Source organism: Parasteatoda tepidariorum, chromosome 11 (genome assembly GCF_982258835.1).
Source record: "Parasteatoda tepidariorum strain Cologne lab strain chromosome 11, Ptep-v5.0, whole genome shotgun sequence".
Taxonomy (NCBI): domain Eukaryota; kingdom Metazoa; phylum Arthropoda; class Arachnida; order Araneae; family Theridiidae; genus Parasteatoda; species Parasteatoda tepidariorum.
The window spans coordinates 72967328-72980900 of record NC_141765.1 but is presented as its reverse complement, the minus strand read 5'-3'; the positions used below and the strand labels follow the sequence as shown (position 1 = coordinate 72980900).

At 28.3% G+C, this 13573-nt stretch overlaps 1 protein-coding gene across 1 annotated transcript in view; it reads right to left on the bottom strand.

The window, feature by feature from the left end:
• Positions 1 to 13573, bottom strand: part of LOC107455461 (lachesin-like) — a 144887-nt gene that overhangs the window by 32626 nt on the left and 98688 nt on the right. Inside the window, exons 3-4 of the mRNA XM_043040309.3 lie at positions 9327 to 9534; positions 267 to 437 (exon numbers count right to left, since the gene is read on the bottom strand). Of these exons, the coding sequence (XP_042896243.1) occupies positions 267 to 437; positions 9327 to 9534 (379 nt within the window). The remainder of the gene's footprint in view (positions 1 to 266; positions 438 to 9326; positions 9535 to 13573) is intronic.

The following is a 13573-nucleotide window of genomic DNA, read 5'->3' as shown; positions in this document are numbered from 1 at the left end:
CAATCTTATTAGTTGAAAACGTATTACGCAATAATATTCGACACAAACCTGTTTGGAGAGTAAAAACTTTCTATATTTTAGAAATGAACCTTGTAGCGTTTCCCTAATTTTGAGAAATGGTTCAAAAGAAACGCTTTATATTAATAATAGATTTTTTAAGAAAGTTTTTTAATTTTTTAAAAAGTGGCTAGTATCAAAAATGCTGGTAAAAAAATTTCTTAATTTTTCGCTTTAGCAGAAAGTCTTCGCTTGAATATTTGAGTTACCTGTGAATTTTTTTCCTTGCCATATTCCAAGGGGTATTGGTTCGTTATCCTCTCGCCTCCAAGTAATATTTGGAGTAGGATATCCCACTGCTTTACACGTAAGTGTAACGTTCGAACCTTCTCGAACAATAACATCACTACTACTGCCTTCTTCTAAGATATCAGGAGGAACTAGAATAGAAAAAATATTCTAATTATAACATTTATCTCTGCACCATATATTTTTTTCAAATAAGGGGTAGAGTGAAGGAAGGGTTTTTTGTAGCCAAATAATTAATCCTATAAGTGGGGGAGCAGTGTATACCCTAAAAATTTTGACAAATTTTTATGATACTTTTTCAATCAGCAAGCTATTTAGATACAGAGTGTTTCGTAAGGACCGTCATTAATGCATGTTTTTAAAATCTGTATCAAAAATGAAAATGTATGCACAATGGAGATCCCAAATTAATGTTTATGTGAGGGAAAAAAAATGAAAACGTTATCAAAATCTGACAAATCACAGTACAGGGAGGCGAATGAGCTAAACAACAAGACAGATTTGATTGTGTGAGAAAATAAAAAGGAGTTGAAAACGATTATTAGATTACCGTTTGTAGAAATTCGAAATACACATAAATAAAAAAAAAAGATTACAAAATATAATTATGGCTTACTTTTCTTTTCCAATGTATCATCTTGCTTCAGTTCAGAATAAAACTATTCATAAATGTTTATTAAAAACAAATGGAGTTACATACCTTTTTATCTCATTGCCGCTTTTTAAAATGTACTTACCATTAAATATTTCCTCTATAGTCTCGGTTTTCAAAACTAGTTTCTTTTAATAAGTTTTTTTTTCAAACCATGAAAACAATTTATCAAAAAATGTAAATCCAAATATGTATAATATTAATAAGTATGAAAAATTTGTCATTGGTTTAGATTAGAGAAACAAAACCCTTTTTAGGCGAAACATCTAATTCAATGAACAATTAGGGCCGCAATGCTGTAATAGTAAATTAATCAATTAGAGAACAACATTTACTAAAAATTAAGATTAGACTTTAAAATCTTATACAAAATTGATGAATTAATTTATTTTAAGCATGGAATAATTTTTTTCAAAAATATTTGTTCTCTCTCTATAATTAGGATAATAGGAGACTACTTAATTCTCAGATATTTAAAACGAAGATAGGACAAGTCAAATTTAATAACTGCGAGTAATAATAAATATGTGTTATTTTAGTTGAGGTAACAAATAATCTATAAACGGTTTTTTAGATCAAGTATTTTGGAAAAAACATGGCGTATATATGATTCGAATTTGTTTCTATTCTGGATGGGTAGCTAAATTTTCTGAATTGTAAATTTTGATTTCAACAATATCACGTTCTTTATGTTCATCGTTTTGAGAGAGACAAAAAAAAAATCAGTCAGTATAATGCTTTTAATATATTGTATAGGCTAATTAAAGGCCAATTTCAGGTGTAGTTTAGCAATGAGCCAGGAAAAGTAAAAATATCTATTAGTTACATAATTTTAAGGCCTTTACAGTCAGCGAATGTGATTTTAGGCTAATTAAAAATGCTTAATTATCCTGAAGTTTCTTATTCTTACTGCAATGAGCCTTGCATTATGCCTTTGAATAGAGAAACTTTGTTAAATTAAAGAAAAATATAGCAATGAATGATATATTTATAATAAGATATAATAATATATGCATGTGCTAATTGCAATCAAAATTAAATAACTGATGCCAATCGGGCAGTGAACTATGTGTTTTCTTATTGCCTAAAAATATATGTGTTCATTGCAATAATCCTAAAAAGTGTTAGGTTGATTAAAAATACTGCAAACTTTTTTAATTAGCCAAGAGCATAGCAAATAAAAACGAGGTTTCAAAAAGAACTGAATTTCGCTATTAGCTTATGGCATATGCAAAATCAGTCCACTGCCACTCTGTTCTTATTCTGTTGGGTAGAATTGAATTAAAGCTGGAAATCTTAGTTATTTTAAAATGCTGAAGAATTAAGGTTTATGGCCAGAAGGGTTGAGGATTATCAGCACTTTAACTAATTCATCTAATTCTCAACCATTTGTATTTGGTCCGTAAACATTTGAGTTTTATGTATAAACGCGTTGTGGTTAAACTGAAAAACCAAAGCAAATCACTTTAATAATAACCTACAGATTAAGTATATGCAAACTATTCAAATGGAAAACATTTTATGACACTATTACTTATAAATGAGTCATGGTTAAACTGGCAAACAAAAAGTAAACCTTAGCCTACAGATTTATAGACAAATTATTGAAATGTATAGCATTGCTGCTGAAATTTAAAGTTATAAATTTAGATTTGATTCAACAATTCATGATATAAACTCTTTTATCGATTCCCTCAGGTGAATCAAGAATTACTAAAGCCATAAATTTGGCTCCCTATTTCATTCGGAAGTATTGATAAACTATCTATGTGAATTAAGATACTTTTCTTGTTATTAATTTTATTTTTCTTTAAAGGTAAATTTCTTTTAATAACTATAATTATTTCATATTTTAATTTGTAAACTGATGTTGCTGTTTCGCATGATCACGAACTTTAAAAAAAATAGGAACAAGTTTTTGTGAAGCTTCTTAGTAATATACATTTATGTAGAAAGTAAATAAAAGTTACATTAAACTATTCGACATAATTTTCAAAACAAAGTTCAGTTTTGAAATTCAAACAACAAAGGAAAAATAATAAATACTTTTTCGCTGTTTATTGTAGTTTTTAATGAGACATTAGATTCAAAAAGGTGATTTAAGTTTGCAAAATAAGGAAAACTATTAAAAAAAGGAAAGAGCAACGCGTGTTCACATATATTATATGTTAAGAGTAAATATTTTATATGAACTCAAGAGAAAATTATCTGTAATAAAGATTGAAGATAAGTTTATAAAAATAATCTTTTTTCTAATTATAATAAATCTAAAAATAATCTCGAAAAATAATCTTTTCAGAAAGTACTATCATTTCTTAGAAGGCGTAATAACTAGCTTTTAGGAGAATTTCGCCTAGCTTTGTTTGAGGAATTCAAAGCATGAAGTAGGCATATTTATTCTTTTTCATATATGAATAGTTTTTAGTTAATATGAAACTAAATGCAGGAATAACGCATATGGAAATTTCATTATATTGGAGCTAAGTAAAATTATTTTAAGAATAACTTTATATTCTTCCTTTTGGCATATTTTTTCACTTTCATATAAATAGCTTTTTTTCAATATATGGTTTAATGTAAGAATAACGAGTATATAAATTTCACAGTGTTGGAATTAAGCAGAATTATTAAAAAAAATATTTGATATTTTTCCTTTTATATATGAGTAGTTTTTCTTTTCTTTTCAATATATAGCGTAATGCAAGAATAGCGAATATCGAAATTTCGAAAAGTTGAAACTAAGTAAAATTGTTAAAAAACTTTTAAATTTTTTCCTTTTAGAGTATTTTTTCTTTTTAATACATAAATAGCTTTCTTATTTCATTATATAGCTCAGTGCAAGAATAATGAATGTAAAAATTTTAAAATTTTGGAACAAGTTAAATTTTTAAAAAAATAATCTTTTAAATTATTAGAAAAATAAATGATTTTACGAAAAAGTATTTAGTTAATAGAAGCAATCTTTTGCTTAATTCTTTAAGTTTAGCTTTGGATTTTTACGCTGCAAAAAAAATAAATAAAAATAATAACAAATTTAACCGATTACATAATTGTTTGTTAATTAATGATATAAGTTGTTGAATTTTATGAGCCACAGATAATTAATTAGTATCGCTCTCCTAACAAACGTAACTCGTAACTAATTCTCGTAACTAAATTTCTTATTATCTTAATAAATTATTTATTAAGAAAATGAGGATGTCTTTTCGCTGTGTTTTGATAACACATACACAGTGTATGAAACGAGTTTTAAAATATGGAATCACGCTTATAATAGTATACTTCTCAAAGGATATCGATAATAAGTATTGTGGCGGGAAAGAAAACAGTGAATTTTTTAAAAGCTTCAGTGATGTTCAAGATCCAGACGCGTTGTTGTTTTATTTGCAGTTTAAAAGTCACAAAAGCAAACTTATTTCTTGAAACTAAAAGTGGTTAAAAAATTGCATCTAAGGAATAAACTAGGTCCTCAAAGGAAATACAATTTAGTCCAATATTCTCAGGTATATTTAAAGTAAACTTTTCAGAAATGTGTAAATGAACTTTTTATTTAGCTTCTACTTGCGCTTTGTCTGCCACATAATTAAAATGATTTTAAATTATGTGGCAGACAAAGAAATACAGTTAAGTCAAATTTTCAAAAGAAATACAATTTAGTTTAGTAAAATTGACTAAATTGCATTTCTAAAGAAATACAATTTAGTAAAATTTTCAAAAGAAATACAATTTAGTTTAGTAAAATTGACTAAATTGCATTTCAAAAGAAGTACAATTTAGTCAAATTTTCAAAAGAAATACAATTTAGTTTAGTAAAATTGACTAAATTGCATTTCAAAAGAAATACAATTTAGTCAAATTTTCTCAGGTATATTTGAAGTAAACTTTTTAAAAATGTGTAAATGAACTTTTTTACTTAGCTACTACTCGCGCTTTGTCTGCCACATAATTAAAATGATTTTAAAATTTTTACCTTAGCATCGAAGCGAAGTAGAAAAATAAGTAGATCAACGAAAGTATTGTACAACTCCAATTCAAAATATTAGAATAATGATAAATAAAGCACATAGTGGTTTGAGATATGGATTTATTTTGGTAAAAATGAATACCTGAGAATTTTGAAGTGTGTTATCACATTCTACATGTTTTGTAGATGAACATAACATAAATAAATTATTATGATATTGCAAAAGTTTTTACAATGAATTTTTTCTAAAAATTCAAAAAATTAGAATAATTTTCACAGTGGTTCAAAAAATTAGAATAACATGAACAAAAATATCATAATTCATTTAAATGAAATCTGCATGAATAGTTAATACTTAGTGGCATCTCCCTTAGCTTTAATAACGTCACGCAAACGATTTTGCATACGATGCACTACTTTTTTGCAGTCATCTTTGCTGATAGTTGCCCAAACGGATTTCACGCTTTCTATGAGTTCATTTTTGTCCTTTGGAGCTAAATCCTGAAGGCGTTTCTTCATTAAACCACATCTATTCTCGATGGGATTCAAATCGGGTGAATTGGCCGGCCAAGGAAGTAATTTGACTTTATTGTTAGTAAGCCAAGTAGTGGTGGCGTTTGACGTGTGGCAAGATGCAGAGTCTTGTTGGAAGATAAAGTCATTCTCAAATAGATCTTCCGATGACGGAATCATAAAATGTTCAAGTACCTCCTTGTATACTTCAGAATTTACCCTTCCTTTCAAAATGCACAGCTTTCCTAAGCCCTCAGCACCCATACACCCCCAAATCATTACAGAAGTGCTAAACTTCACTGAGCGTTTCAAGCAATCTGTGGTAAAAGCTTCTTGCTTGCAACGCCAAACACGGACACCCTGATGACCGTGGGAAACGCAAAACATCGATTCATCGCTAAAAAGTACGTTATTCCAGTCCTGAATACCCCATTGCAATCTGTCTTTACACCACCTCACTCTGGCTCGTTTTTGCTTGCGTGTAAGTAGCGGCTTTTTCTTGGGCACACGTGATTGAAAATCAAGTTTATGGAGTCGTCGTAGTGTGGTAGATGTTGAGGCATCCACTCCTTGTTCTCTCCACTTTCTACTTATGAATCTCAAGCTCTTGAAGTGATTTTTAGTGACGACACGTTTCAGCATTCTGTTTTGTCTCAGTGTGGTTATTCGTTTACGACCACTATTTGAGCGATTATTTTTAAAACTTTGATTTGTAGAATAATCTTTTAAAATTTTACTTACAGTTCCTTGAGAGCAATTCACTTTTTTGGCAATCATTTGTTGACTAATTCCCTCATTGCGTAGAGTCACAATCGCTGTCTTGGTAGTGTCCGGTATGTCTTTCGTTCGGCCCATTTTAACTCCCAACTAACTAAATCTGATTTTCAAACGAGCCTTTATACGCGTACTAGCTCTACAGTGGCGCAACTTATTCAAATTTTATGATTAACGTTGACCAATTACACAATTTTACAGATATTCTAATATTTTGAATCGCCTCTGGAAACATTTTAATATTTTGAAAAATTTCAATATTTTTTTATAAAATCTCTAATACTTCTTTAGGCGCGTGTGAACAATAATATCATACGTCAACTAATTGTGGACGGTTAATAATTTTTCCGTTCGCCACCGTTGTTTATTTTTAAAGATATCACGCATTTTATAAGGTAATACAATGCCTTTTTTGGTTATTCTAATATTTTGAATTGGAGTTGTATATCATTATTATTATTACTACTATTACTAATAATAAAAGGATAGTTTTTTCAAATTTTCAAAAGATTGGTAGAAAATTAACAATAAAATAAAAAAAAAGCCTATGTGCTTTCAAAAGATAGATTTTAACAAAATATTAAATTTTCAAATATCTCATAAACGAAATATTGCGTATTATTTAATTAGTTTCAAAATTATCAGCCTCGGAATATGCATCTTCCTGAAATAATGGTACAATTTTTACTTAGAAATACGCTACTAATAAATGCGATAAAATATTTTTTCTTAAACCTTAAACTTATTTGAAGTTTTTAAGTTAATTTAAATTATTTCATAAAAAAATAATAGCTTAATTTTTAGCATTTTTTCAGTATTGTAGGATATTTCTATAGTGTATTTCTTCACATCTTGTTAGTGAGATAAAATTCATTAGTTTCAAATAATTGTGATATTTATAAGATATACTTAAATCAGTTACTTGAATCGAATTTCTTACCTTTCTTATAATTTTTCTAAGTAGATTGAAACTCCGGCTAACGTGAGGTAAATCCGAGTGTAATTTTAGATAAATACTCTCTTTGTAGAAACATACAACCAAAAAAATTATTTTAAAACATTATTTGCTTAGTGATAAAATTGTACCGAATGTTGTCTTAATATATTGGGCTCTAGGTTTCAAAAGGTTATTTACCGTGTTGTTTCTTATTTACTTGACATTGAATTTATATGATAGCATTTTATCACTGTATAAAAGTATTTACTAAAAATAGAATTGAGAAGAAAAATGGTCGTATTCAAAAATTGCGTGACTGCAGTTAGTAAAATAAAATCTTAGGTGGTATCATAGAACAAAATATTATGCAGATAAAATATCATGACCAGAACAAGGATGAAACCAGAACCAGAACCTTTTAACCAGAACATGGATGAAAACAAGTAATGGGGAGTTTTCTTCTGTTTTTTTTTATCGACACTTACTACTTTTATTGACATTTATTAATTTTATTTATTTTATTGAAAAATAATAAGATACAAAAATACTATAACTTATAAAAAATTCAAGATGTAAGCGAAGAACATTTTTGAAAATGTAATCAAATGCTTCATTGGTAAACACTGTTTGTAAATAAAAAAACTTCTCGCATTGACAGTTAAACAAATGTCAAAGCTTTGAAAAGATTCTAAAAATCCAGGAATCAATGAAGAATGAATAATGTAGAGGTATTTAAAGGTATAAAGATAGATAAAAATTCATGATATGTTGCTTCATAGTTTCGAATGCTCACTGTTTCTGAAATTTGCATTTTAGTTCCATAAAAGAGAAAATTCTTCCCGCTAAGTTTTCATCCCTTTGCGAAACAAAATTCCATCAAGTTGTCATAATGGCAAAGTGGTTTATGTTAATATAACTTTCCTTTACTTGTAAAAAATTGGTGATATAAAACTAATTTTAAGCTTTAATGGTCTCAAACTAAGAAACTATTATTGACATGGTATCATAAACTAAGTAGCATTTAATAGATCAAAATTTTTTTTATTAATTTTTTGGAACATCAAAGTAGGTAACGAAAAGTACATAAAATGTAAAAAAATGAATGAGTAATAAAATTAATGTATCGATGTTTTTATTATAAAATACACTGTTTTTAATGAAATGGAAAAAGGAAATAGTTATTAAGGATTTGGATAAAATAGTCAAAAAAATATTGTTTTTAAATACAATGAATTAGTTGCCTTATTGAATCTAAAATCAGAAATAATTTTCAGTAATAGATTCATCTGAAATGTTGGCGTTTTTATGCCAGTCTGTCATTTTTAATTAATTTTTTTGAGGTTCAAAGTTTAACAGTCTTATATGTATTAAGTGTAGAAGTAATATTTTTTTTATTTAACTAAACCTGACCTTTTATAAATTAGGAGTATAGATTAAATAAATTAAGAAATCAAAATTTTATTCAAAAAGAGTTTTTATTTGCACGTAAAACAATATTTTTAAACTAATATTAGGAAAAAGGTTATTATTGGAGCATAGTGGTATAAATTATAGGACAAAATTAATGGTCATCACCGGCTACAGGGAGACTAAATATAACAAATGGCAATTAAATAATTGTCTGCCAATCGATATCAAATCACCACTTTTTTCATGCAATTCTAATAAATATTTTATAATATTCTGAAAAAATTTTTACGTCACTCTTGTTTTTTAAATTTTTTCTTCATTTTAGAAAAAAAAATCTTGTTTACTATATTTTGAGAAATGCTTCAATAGAAATGCTTCATTATTAATATCAACAGCTTTTTGTAATCGCTTGAAATATTCAAATTTTGTAAAAATAGTTGCGTTTTTAAAAAGAGGCTATTGTTAAAAATACTACTACTGGCCTCTGACCGGTAGCAAAATTTTCTAATTTTGCTCGATAGTATAAACCCTGAGTAAAGTTGTATATTTTATTTTTTTTAATAGTTTCTATCCTTTACATTGAAGTAAAATATATCTAACTATTTACAAAATATAATTTTATGTTTTACTGACCAATAAAATTTTTTTTTAATATTTAGCATAAACTGATCTCGTTTGAATATTTTGAATCAAAAAAATGTTATGACTATTTTCTTGCTCATACTTAAGTTTGAGTTCATAGTTTGTAATAGAATAAATATGTTACTCACCTAATACATCAAGATATCCTATCTGACTTTTCATTGGCACAGTATTCACTTGGCACATGTAACCACCTTTGTCCGATTCTCGAACATTGCGGATTTGAAGAATAAAATTCCTGTTATCACTATGGCTGAGGCTGATGCGATAGTTTCGAGTAATAATGTGATGATAAATAGTTAATATTGCTTTCGTTTCCACTTTGATCCAAGCTGCCTAAAGAAAAAATTATTTAAATATCTTTAGCAAGGGAAAATTTTTGAAAAAGTAAAAATTTCAGAGAGATCTATACTCATAGTTATTTTTTCATATTTCTCAAGAAATACTTAGAGAATTATTTTAAAACTTTACAAGTGTTTAGGTCTTTCGATTTCTGAAACATATCAATAAAGTTTGAAGCTTTTAGAGGTTTGAGGAAATGATACTAAAATGTTTTCGAGTATGTGCAGTATGAAAAGATTACTTTTATACTCAAATCTTGTGCAATTTTTAAAATTTTTTTTTTCAAATCTTAAAATTATATTTTTATTATTAGTTAAAAATTATTCTTATGTTTGCGAAATTTTGTGCAGTTATTGCATATAATAACCTACGTAATTGACACAAGTTACAAGCTTATCGCTAAATAGTTTGGCATAGGGTGTTCAAAAAACATTATTTTTCGTTCGTAAGTTATTGCCTGACCTCAAACCTCTAAAATCCTTAAAATTAATTGATATGCATGAGAAATCGCATGGTCTGAACATTCCTTAAGTTTTAAAATAATTCTCTAATCATTTCTTGAGAAATATGGATTATTATAGAAGTGTTTCCACTATTTTATATAACCCCTGCATATTCTAATTAATATTATATGACAAATAATTTCTGAACAGTTTTGACATCATATCACAAAATCTAATTGTTTTATAAGAATAATCTTTCGTCTTTTTGGCAGCCCAGTCTGCGTGGAGGGGTGGCCTACCACGGATCGAGCAAGTTTCGATTCTCCATTGGACTGCTTGACTACAATTTTTCCGACTGTGTCTCAGTGGTTTGGTTCGGAATCCACTCTAATGGTCCCCAGCTGTTTCAGAGGCTGAAAAAAACGCACGGTTGGGGAGCGTGGTGAGGAGGTAAATGATTACTACAACAATCTCTCTTCTGATCGAAGTTGCAGTAGTGTAATGTGCAGATGTGACGGATCAACATTAAGAATAAATTCCAGACCATGACTAATAGCCCATAAGCACTTGTGAGACGTTAACGACCAAAACAAATTAAATTGTCTTTGGGAAATTTTTAGTTTCTCGTATTATTTATGATTCATAACAGAAAATCTAAAAATTAAGACGTTTCATTTATAGATTGCAAAAGCTAATACGCTACTTATTGCAAATATTTGAAATCCATCATTTTTACAAATACACTGGCGTGCAAAAACTAAAGACGAAATGGAAAAACTAGCATAACAACAAAACAGGTAGTTACAACAAAGGGAAAGGTCATTGAGAAGACCAATCACCGTAAGATAAAGTAGATACTATATGCACCATGACGTACTGGAGGGCTTATCATAAGGAAATAAAACGAACTGGCGGTGTAAGTTCAGTATTTATGTGAATGGTATCGAGTGGTATACGCCAGTTTAAACGAAGTGAATTTGTTGTCATAGTGTTATATGGCCAACGGACAACACAGAAGACGAGATCTGGATCAGTTTACGCGAGGTCGAATCAATGGGAAGTTGGAAGAAGTTCGTAGTGTGACCAGTGTGGCTGCGGAGTTCGGGATCACCCACAGTATCGCGTCACGAGCTTGGAACACATTTCAGAGGACAAAACAGTTAGGAGGTTTAGTAGAGGTCACCCTCTCACAACCACGACAGGACCGGTATAAAGTCCTACAGGCGCAAAGGAACAGATGTAAAATAAACAATATTTTTAAAATTCTATTTCTCGGTAACTATTTAACCAATTTCGCACAAATTTCACATTTTGCCATGTAAAATAACGTATTTTAAATTAATGTAAAAAATTATATACCTTAAAATTCAAAATTTTTTTGACTATTACAAAATAAAATAATAAAAAATCATAAATATATATCAAAATTCCTTTTTGCATAGAATTATCTTTGGATAATTGAATTTTATAAGTGCAAAATTTATTAAATTAATGTGTGCAAAAATGTTTTTATTCGCTTAAAAAGTTCTTGAGATATGGCGAAATACGCAAAAAGTAAAATTTGAACCACTCTCCTGACCAGACTATGGGGACCATATTTCTAAGATTGCATCTATCCCTTATATTTTTCGGGTCAAAAACCCGAATTCGTTGGAAACAAGGTATGTTTATTCAGAGAAAGTACGTTTTTGCGTCTGATTTCGTAACTTAAAATGTCGTCTTCACTAATTAGCATATTTGAGGACCCCCCTCTTCGAACCCTTAGCAATGAGTCCTAGAACGTAAAAATCCGATCATTAGATCTAAAGTTATTCAGGGAGGTCCGTTTTTAATTTTGCGCAGTGTACAACTGAACTCAACTATTATAAGAACAAAGGTGTTTGCCGGTTTTAGTTTCACAACCATACATTGCCAATGTTATATATATTTTGCTCATTAGTGTAATTACGTAATGGAATAAATTAATTAAGAGATTAATTAATTATACAATAACAGAGGACATTAATACTTCTTAATGTATGAATTCTTACCAGAACAGCCAAATAACGAAATTAATAAGTTGTGCCACTGCAGAACAGTAAAACAAAAAATAACCAGTGCTGCCACCATCAAAAACTACTATTTATAATAAAACCAAAACTAAAACCGCATCTATTTTAGGGCAGAAATAGACAGTCTTTGCTGTACTTCCGGAAAAAAGAACTAAGTAGGGAGTCTGGTAAGGCGGGAGATTGATATTGCTTTCGCCTCACCTAATGATCTGAATGAAAAAAAAATCTTCTTACTACTATCCTTATTTCTTATAAAAATAAATAAATCAAATTTTTTAAAGAAACAATCATTCACCTTCTGAATTCGAAACTATTCTCTGATAAAAAAAATCTATTGCTGGATGCAATTTATGAATAAAAACATGAAGTTGAATCACACAATAAGGACGTTTTCTTTTTACACGTTTCCTGTTTAATTTCAAACAAAGTAGTTCATAATAAGTCTTTTTTTTTAAAGGGATTTTATGTTTAGGGGCTTGATTATATTCCTCCTGATGGTTATGTTCACAGAAATATTACTTCTGTTTTTAGAAGCACAGTGAAAGTCGTAGTAATTTATTTTCAGAATAAAGAAATCCTCCAGAATTCAAAAAAGGTCACTTTCAAATTAAATTTATCAATAACTGTTACTGCTGTAGCCTTTTGCTTTTTTTTCCAGTGGATAAAAATAAGAAGAGCTTTTTATAACATTCAATACAACTGCATTGCCGCTATGATAAGTTTAGCTATCTAGAAATTTAGTTATTAATTTTTCTCATTAAAATTGACACATTTGTTTTTAAACTCATTTAGTAATATTTTACAATTTCAAAACTAATTAAAAATGTATGATTAAAGTTAAGAAAGTAAAGACAACAGTATGAAAATTAATTGGAGTAAATAATGATAAGTCTGCTGTCTGAAAGATTTTAATAGAAATGTAAGCACACAAATATTCATCATTTCAATTAAGTTGGGATAATTTCTATTTATTGAAAACCCTAGATGAAACAGTCAATTTAAATATCGTTCAGTATTTTAAATGTGAATATTTTTTGAAATATATTTATTATTAGTTTAAAGAAAATCGCCAACTATTACTTTTGAACATTTTGAAATCACGTGTTTAGCTACTATTAACCTAATTTGGAATTAAAATAAATGATCGTAGCAAAACATTTATAATAACAATTAGATATAATTTACTGTTTTTCAAAACTAAGCTCATAAATATTGCCAGAAGATATATAAATTCACGAAATTATTCTGAATAATTATGAAAAGAGTTTTAAAATTGAAATCCCAATGATTGTTATGTTTTTTTTGTTGTTAAAATTTAATTTTAGTATCTTACTATTAATAAAGCATGACTTTGTGTGTGAGAGCTACGAATTTATTTAGATTAAAACTGTTCTGAAAGAAAAGAACAAACTAAAACATATTTATAAATAATATTTCTAAGCACAGTATATTTTTGCAATCAATAAATTTTAGTTAAAGGTTTTATTTCTTTAATTTTCTTTTTCATCTTCGGTTTCTTTCAACCTTAGAGTTTCACAT